Below are 7,759 nucleotides of genomic sequence, written 5' to 3' on the forward strand. Positions count from 1 at the left end.
TGGCAGCAAGGTGTGAGGTAGAGTGAGATAAACCGATAGGCCCAGAGAAAGGTAGAGAGACAGAGATACAGACTTACAGAGACAGACAGACAGACAGATAAAGAGGAGGACAGACAGACTGAGAGAGAACGAAAGATAGTGACCCCAGAGTTCACCCCTGAAGGGCACCCTGTCCTCCATTGTCTCAAACTCCTTCCAGTAACCTTAGCAACCGACCAGGGGCATGACAGGTGGTGGTGAGGGGAGGGGTGGGTGAGTTAGGTCCCTGGGCTGAGTTGGATTGGGCCCTGGGCTGGGTCTTCTGGTCCTGGGGCCCTGGATCCTGGATCCTGGTCTGGGGCCCTGGACCTTGGGTTGGGGCCCTGGATCTTGGGTTGGGGCCCTGGATCTTGAGCTGAGTCCCTGGCTGGGTCTCTGCATCTCAGGCTGGGTCCCGGAGAGTGTGACAATAACAGGAGCTGACGAGTGAAGCTCAGAGGCAGCAGGCTTCTCCTTGGCTCATCCATTCCACGCACCGTCAGCTCCACACGGGTCACATTCTCCTGCTGTCGGCGTTCTATCAATAATAGAGGGGCTGGAGTCTCCTGCCTCTACTGCCATTGGCTCCACGCTGCCTCCTTCCCTCTCAGGGACTCTGTGTGTGTGTTTGTGTGTGTGTGTGTGAGAGAGAGCGAGAGAGAGAGAGAGAGAGAGAGAATGTGTGTGTGTGTGGGGGGGGGGGTGGTGGATGGTATAAGTGTGAGTGTGATAGAGAAAGTGTGAGAGAGTTTGTGTGTGTGGGTGTGTGGGTGTGTTTCAGCTCGGTCTCCCCAGCAATTTAACAGTGCTCTCATCCCCATTATGTCAGGGACTGTCTTCTCTGCATGAGAACATCTCAGGCAAACTTAACTTTCTTATGCTCCCTCTCTTGGTCTCTCTGTGTGTGTCTCTATATTTGTCTCTCACCTTTTCTCTCTCTCTGTCTCCCTTTTGTTTTCTTTCTCTATTCAATTTCTATTAAGTTTTAATGTTGATGCTTTATTGGCAGGACACAAATACATTTACATTTACACTTATTCATTTAGCAGACGCTTTTATCCAAAGCGACTTCCAAGAGAGAGCTTTACAAAGTGCATAGGTCACTGATCATAACAACGAGATAGCCACAAAACATTGCGAGTAGCCAAAACATGAAGCACACATTGTGAACAACCAAAGTAAGTGCCAAAGGGAAGAACCATACGAGCATGTAGTTAAACAAGTTACAATTAAACAACATGAACTGCTATAAGTGCAAGTGTACCTGTGGAAAAAAAAGACAAGCAACAATAATAAAAAACAATATATCACAGCGAGTACAAACAATTTTAAATCAGTTACCACTAACCACAAGAGCAACAAGTCTCTGAGCAAGAGTCATTGTGATCCTTGAGGAAACTAACATCGGGTCAAGCGAACCATTCCTAAGTACCGTTGTACTCCCGGAACAAGTGCGTCTTGAGCCTTTTCTTGAAGGTGGAGAGACAGTCAGTGTCTCTGATGGAGGTGGGGAGTTGATTCCACCACTGGGGGGCCAGACAGGAGAAGAGCTTGTGTTGGCACCGGGCGGTCTTGAGCGGTGGGACCACCAGGCGGTTGTCTGAAGAAGACCGTAGGTGACGGGTGTGGGTGTAAGGCTGCAGGAGAGACTTGATGTAGACGGGTGCAGTCCCGTTCACTGCTCGGAAGGTCAATACCAGGGTCTTGAATCTGATACGGGCCATGATAGGTAGCCAGTGGAGAGAGATGAGGAGCGGGGTAACATGGGAGCGTCTGGGTAGATTGTAGACCAGGCGGGCCGCTGCGTTCTGAATCCTCTGAAGAGGGTGGGTTGCACATGCTGGGAGACCAGCGAGCAGCGAGTTGCAATAGTCCAACTTTGAGAGGACAAGTGCTTGGACTAGCAGCTGGGTGGAGTGCTCAGACAGGTATCTCCTGATCTTCCGGATGTTGTAGAGGGTGAATCTACACGACCGGGAGACCGCAGCAATGTGGGCCGTGAGGGAGAGCTTGTCGTCCATGGTAACCCCAAGGTTCCTGGCAGAGGGTGAAGGGGTCACCGTCGCAGATCCCAGGGTGATTGAGAGATCGTGGGAGATGGAGGGTTTAGCCGGGATGATGAGAAGTTCTGTTTTGGCGAGGTTCAGCTGGAGGTGGTGCTCGGTCATCCAGGCGGAGATGTCTGTGAGGCAGGCCTCAATCCTAGCTGAGATCCCCGGATCGGTCGGGGGGAACGACGTAGCAGTGGTAGGAGAAGCCATGGGAGGTGATGATTGGTCCAAGTGAGGTGGTGTACAGAGAGAAGAGGAGGGGTCCAAGGACGGAGCCCTGTGGGACACCAGTGGAGAGCTGGCGAGGGCCTGACAGTTTGCCTCCCAGGAAACCTGGTAGGATCTTCCCGACAGGTAGGATGAGATCCACTGGAGTGCAGTGCCAGTGATGCCCATCTCAGAAAGTCTGGCGAGCAGGATCTGGTGGTTAACCGTATCAAACGCTGCAGAAAGGTCCAGCAGAATGATGACGGATGACCTGGAAGCCGCTCTGGCAGACTGGAGGGCAGTGGTGACAGAAAGGAGGGCAGTCTCTGTGGAGTGGCCAGTCTTGAAGCCCGATTGGTTGGGGTCAAGCAGGTTGTTCTGAGAGAGAAAGTTAGACAGTTGGGTAGATACAGCACGTTCAATTGGATATACTTTGGATATTGTCAAAGCAAACCGAGATAATTGATAATTGATAATTGGTAACGGAACACATACAGACCTCCCCCCCAAAAAACTTCACATCCCTCTGTATCTCTTCCCGACACTCACTCTCTCTTTTTCACTCCCGCTAACCCTCTCAGTCAGAACAACACACTACGAAAACAATTACATATTTTATTAATAATCTGTGTTTGTTTCCATCAGATTTTGGCCTGTATGGGTCAAATTCAAACCATACCTACACATTTAACCAACACAGCACATTTGTTTGGAAAAACTAAAACAACGAGTTAAATTGCAGATTATGCAAAAGCAGTCCTTCAGACACACACTCGCTTTCCTGCGTGATAAATAGCCTCAGCTGTCAACAGGCGCTGAATAATACATAGGTCGTCAGTCGCCACATGCTACCGGATTGTCTTCGACTCGGTTTACGACATAGCAGCCGTATTAATGCGCACACTGGGTCATACCGTCCTTGGTCAGATGGTTCCAGGTGCTTCTCTCTAGCCTCTCCACAACCGAACGGACACAAGCAAACTCCAAAAGCGTCCAGTACTCACTGATGTCTGGCAGTTTCGGGGAGATTAAAGAAGGTGACGGCGTAACATGGGGGATGTCCGCTGACCTAAAGCGTTGATTTAAAAAACAAGATTGAAACAGAGTAGGAATACAGACAAAACACGACAACAAGGCTGTTTGTTTTGTAATTTATATTTTTATATTGAGGTATAAGACTAGCCTGATACACAGGCCTAACTAATCGTAATTGCTTTAGTACAGCCCTCTTTAGGCGACTCCCTTAGCATCAGTAATAACGCATAGCCTAAACTATTCATCCAATCTTAAAATCAAAGAGAATATTCATGTAGGCCTATCACACGTTTTCATGTTAACGGCAGAATGTTGCTCCTCCCGGCTATACCGGATCCCGAGGGGGGGGGGGGGGGGGGGGAGCTGCAACACTGATCCAACTCTCCTGTTCATATAACCAATGTGGTTAGATAAATAAATATTTTTCAATTATCCTTTTTTATTAGCTTGTTTTAAATGTGACCAAATGTTTCCAGTCAAAGTCATTTTTCATAATAATAATAGGCATGTTAATAGTCTCAACAAGTTGCCTCCTATAACGCTTTAGTAAATAGGCTATAGGCCTGTATGAACAAACTATATGCAGGAAATAAAGGATTTCGATTTACCCAGGAATATTTGACTGCAGTTATAGCCTTACTTTGAACGTATTGAAATGTAGGCCTATAGCCTTGTTTAATGATACTTTTTTTTAATCATTGAAAAATAAAGTCTACTAATAAAACACAAATAGAAACTAAACATCGATAGTCTACACGAAAATACATTTAGGCTACATGTCAATTATCTTAGGCTTAAACGAATTTAAGTTTTCAGTCTCTTACCTTGAGCTGCAGAATCATCTTTAGCCCGCGAATCGCGCTCTCCCGAACAGGCTCCGCTTGCTGCCATACTATCAACCTCGGTGATCCTTGCTTCGTTTTATACCAATATATAATTAATATTGCATCGTCATTACTTAATAATTTCAAACCCCACGTTATAACCCCTGTGACATGAGGCCATTCATAATTAAACCAGCTGTAGCACTAATTAGCTGGCGGTGTGAATCACTATAGGCCTATCTCGCTTTAAACGTCTGCATCGACATTATGCACTATAGAGACAGATATGTATGCTCTGACTGTATGTTTCATTTTTAATCTCTACAGTGCTTTGGGAATTTATAAATAAAACAGACCAAGTTCCCTCAGAAACACAAGGTTTGAGAAACATCCGGTTTTACAAGGATTCCATCACCTGCATGTCTCGCGGCATGATTTAGGCCTATGCAAAATACTTGGAAAGAAATCTCATGTCCACTGGCCTGAAATATGTTTTACACATTAACCAATCAAATTAGGTAAATGTATTTTCGTTTTCGAATAAAAATTATTATGGGTTTAATTCAAAACAAACATAGTGTTACGGCAAATAATGTGCAAAACAAAAAGTTGTTTGATTCAGTCAGATTTTATAAAATATCAATGATTTATTAAGTTTGAACTGCACACATTTATCAAGTGAAATCCAAGAGTGAAGAAAATACTCCTAGCTGTATCCCTGCATTTTATCCTACTCCTAAACCGTTCACATCAAAATACACAAAATATAGCAGCTTTCTAATAATGCCCCTTGGACGTGCCCCTGTTTGAATAGTGACACTTTGTAAATAATTAAAGAAAATCAAGTAGGCTATGTGACAATGTGATTTTGCTCATTTGCACAGTGAGGTTAACAGAGCACATTCATGTGTTTGTATTAAGGTGGTGAGTCAGGGACCCTGCCTTATTATGATCGAATACATAGGCTCCCGACATGTGAGTTAGACTGAAACGCAAAAACGAAAACATTATATTGACAATAGTGATAGAATGAGAATATATTATTTCAGCATCCATAATTCAGACCATAATATGATGGTAATTTCCGTTCGTGTCTTAATTCCTTGAATAGGACTACTTCCGTTTTTCTCTATGACACAATCCAGTGATTTAAAAAAATTATTAAATGAAAAACATCTCCTCAAAATAGACCTTTAGCACAACATGTTAACACCATGAACAACTTGGACTGTGCAAAGTGTTATAGGACAGCGAACCAGACACACAAAATAACAAAGCAGTCTAAATTCTGAGACATCCTAAAGTCGTGATAGTCAATCCAATAGTTTGTAAGTTCCCTGTTCACCTATCCGTCAAAATGTCGTTTTTTATTCATGGAGGCAATTAATGCACTGCCGAATATTTCATCCGTTTCTGTTTCTGGCGTTGATTGCAAAACCACACACGAACCACGTTCTTTTTCAAATCCAGTTTCTCTGCGATCGCTGCGATCTTTTCGGAGGACGGACGCGGCTGGATGGCAAAGTACGCTTCCAAAGAACGCTTCTCCGGCGCGGCGATAGAAGTGCGTTTCCGTTTCCTCTCGTTGCTGCTGAAAAGGTCCGGCTTGTTATTCTTCTCCCGGTAAGCTGCCTCCGCCTCCTCGAGCCAAGCCTGCAGAACCGGTTTGAGAGCGATCATGTTATTGTGAGAGAGGGTTAGAGATTCGAACCTACAGATGGTACTCTGACTTAGGGAGCCCACACCGGGTATCTTCAGGTTGGCCAGCGCCGACCCAACGTCCGCCTGGGTCACCCCCAGCTTTATTCGCCGCTGCTTGAACCGCTCTGCGAAGGCTTCCAGCTCACGTGGATCCGACTCCACGTCGTTGACGCACGCCATGCCGTTGTGCACAGAAAGAGAGTGGGGATGGCCCATGGCCATCGCCTGGTGGAGGTGACCCATGGTCTGGAGGTGGTGTTGATGGGCCTGCGTGCTCATGCCGGACGTGTCCGGAGCCCCCATGCCGCTAACGGAGAGGCCGGAGGACAGGTGATCCAGTAGGTCGTTCTCCAGGACCTGGCTGAGGTGGTGGTGATGGTGCGAGGTGAGGGTAGACGAGTGGGAGATTGGCACCGTGGAGGACGTGGAGGTGCAAGGGACACTGCTCATGGTATGGTAAGTAACGTCTGGCTTGAAAGGGTGGCTCTTGCCGTGAGAGACAATGTCAGCAGCCGCCAGAGCTTCCGCGCGCGCCAGTAGGCTCTCATCAAAGCCACCGAATATATTGCCCTGGAGCTGCAAGCAAGAGTGCGCAGACTGGAGTCAGTGGGGAATTCTGTCAACTCAGGATTAAAAAACATTTTCCAAGCACAGAGGAGAACCCTCCTCAAAGCACAGGTCATAAAAATTAATATGGAAGCTGCAGCTTTGCTTGAATAGACATGTGGATGAGAGAGAAAGAGAGAGGGGCGAGAGAGGAAAGGAGGGAGGGGGGATTCAGAGGTAGAGTAAAAAAGAGACAGCTAGTTAGGGAGCCATAGAGAGTGAAAGAAAGAAAAGGGAGGGGAGGAGAAGAACAGTCCTCTCAGGTATATTTAAAAAACATTTTCCAATTGATATCCTTCTTTTAACCCAAGTCTGAAGAATTTACCCATAAACGTACCTGCGGGGCAGGCAGACACACTCTGCGCATGCCTTCCGAGCTGGCATGCAGGCCAGGGTACTTGGGCTCGTGCAGCGCGGGGTGCATAGTGAAATGCTGCTTGCCGTTCATGGTCATCATCTTCCTCGCGCGCCTAGCAGGTAAGTGGCCCTGGCATGCAGGCAGGCTCGTTCCTCTGGCTCGCGGATGCCAGACTGAGATGTTTCCATTGGCGGCGCCCCCCCCCCCCCCCCTCATTGCTCATTCCTCAATTTACAAGTTACGAGTCAGGGAGCGGACTGTCTGCTCTGCGCAGGCGTGGAGGTTGTAAGATAGCGAGTGCGGTGCAAGAACGGCCCGTGTGAAACTATGAAGATACATGAAGATTGTTTTTTTCGAAACAAAAATCCGGTGCTAACAACATCTGTGTGGTTCTGCAAACACAAAAAGTTCTTTGAAGATTAAAGTAAATATGAAATATTTTCATAACTTTAAACTCGCTGTCTTAGAATACATTTTCTGTACTTTTGTTAATTATATGAGAAGAGTAAGAAATACTTTACGGACCCGTTTCTGTGAATATAATTAGGCTAAGGAAGTTACTGCTGCCAATGCTCAATGATGCCCTTGACAAGCTGTTCTGAGAAAGGCGCGTGACACTTTCAGCACCATGGAGAGCGCGCGTCTGGCCCCAGCGGGCCTCGAGGACAGGTGATTCCCAGGCAGCTCGAGGAGGGAACTCGACGCCAAAACCGCTCTTCGACATCACAGGGAGTGGCACTTGCAACAGCAGACAGGTGAAAGATGATATTCAGACACTTTACACCATCTGTGACATAGGACAGACATTTACGATATCCCAAAGAGCCTACACAATTCACTATCAAATTTAGAATCCTCAACGTATTGAACGGTAGTTTACCGTTTCGACGGTAAAGTTTATTTGGCTAGTTTATTAAAGTCTAGCTCTGGTCAGAAGGAAGTTTTTTTCCCTCATGTAT

At 46.6% G+C, this 7,759-nt stretch overlaps 1 protein-coding gene across 1 annotated transcript; it reads right to left on the bottom strand.

Annotated features, from left to right (window-relative positions):
• Positions 1 to 4,789: 4,789 nt before the first annotated feature.
• Positions 4,790 to 6,899, bottom strand: pou4f3 (POU class 4 homeobox 3). The gene is made up of 2 exons (XM_062453191.1): positions 6,780 to 6,899; positions 4,790 to 6,412 (listed from the first exon to the last, which is right to left on the bottom strand). The coding sequence occupies exons 1-2, from the start codon at positions 6,897 to 6,899 to the stop codon at positions 5,519 to 5,521; spliced, it is 1,014 nt and encodes a 337-aa protein (XP_062309175.1). The 3' UTR covers positions 4,790 to 5,518.
• Positions 6,900 to 7,759: the final 860 nt, after the last annotated feature.

Source organism: Osmerus eperlanus, chromosome 27, assembly GCF_963692335.1.
Source record: "Osmerus eperlanus chromosome 27, fOsmEpe2.1, whole genome shotgun sequence".
Classification (NCBI taxonomy): domain Eukaryota; kingdom Metazoa; phylum Chordata; class Actinopteri; order Osmeriformes; family Osmeridae; genus Osmerus; species Osmerus eperlanus.

What these genes read in the sequence shown, in the direction of transcription:
- pou4f3 (XM_062453191.1), bottom strand. Translation starts at nt 6,899, where the DNA reads ATGATGACCATGAACGGCAAGCAGCATTTCACTATGCACCCCGCGCTG. An exon ending in TGTGTCTGCCTGCCCCGCAG is followed by an intron (nt 6,413 to 6,779) that starts GTACGTTTATGG and finishes TCTTGCTTGCAG; the next exon opens with CTCCAGGGCAATATATTCGG.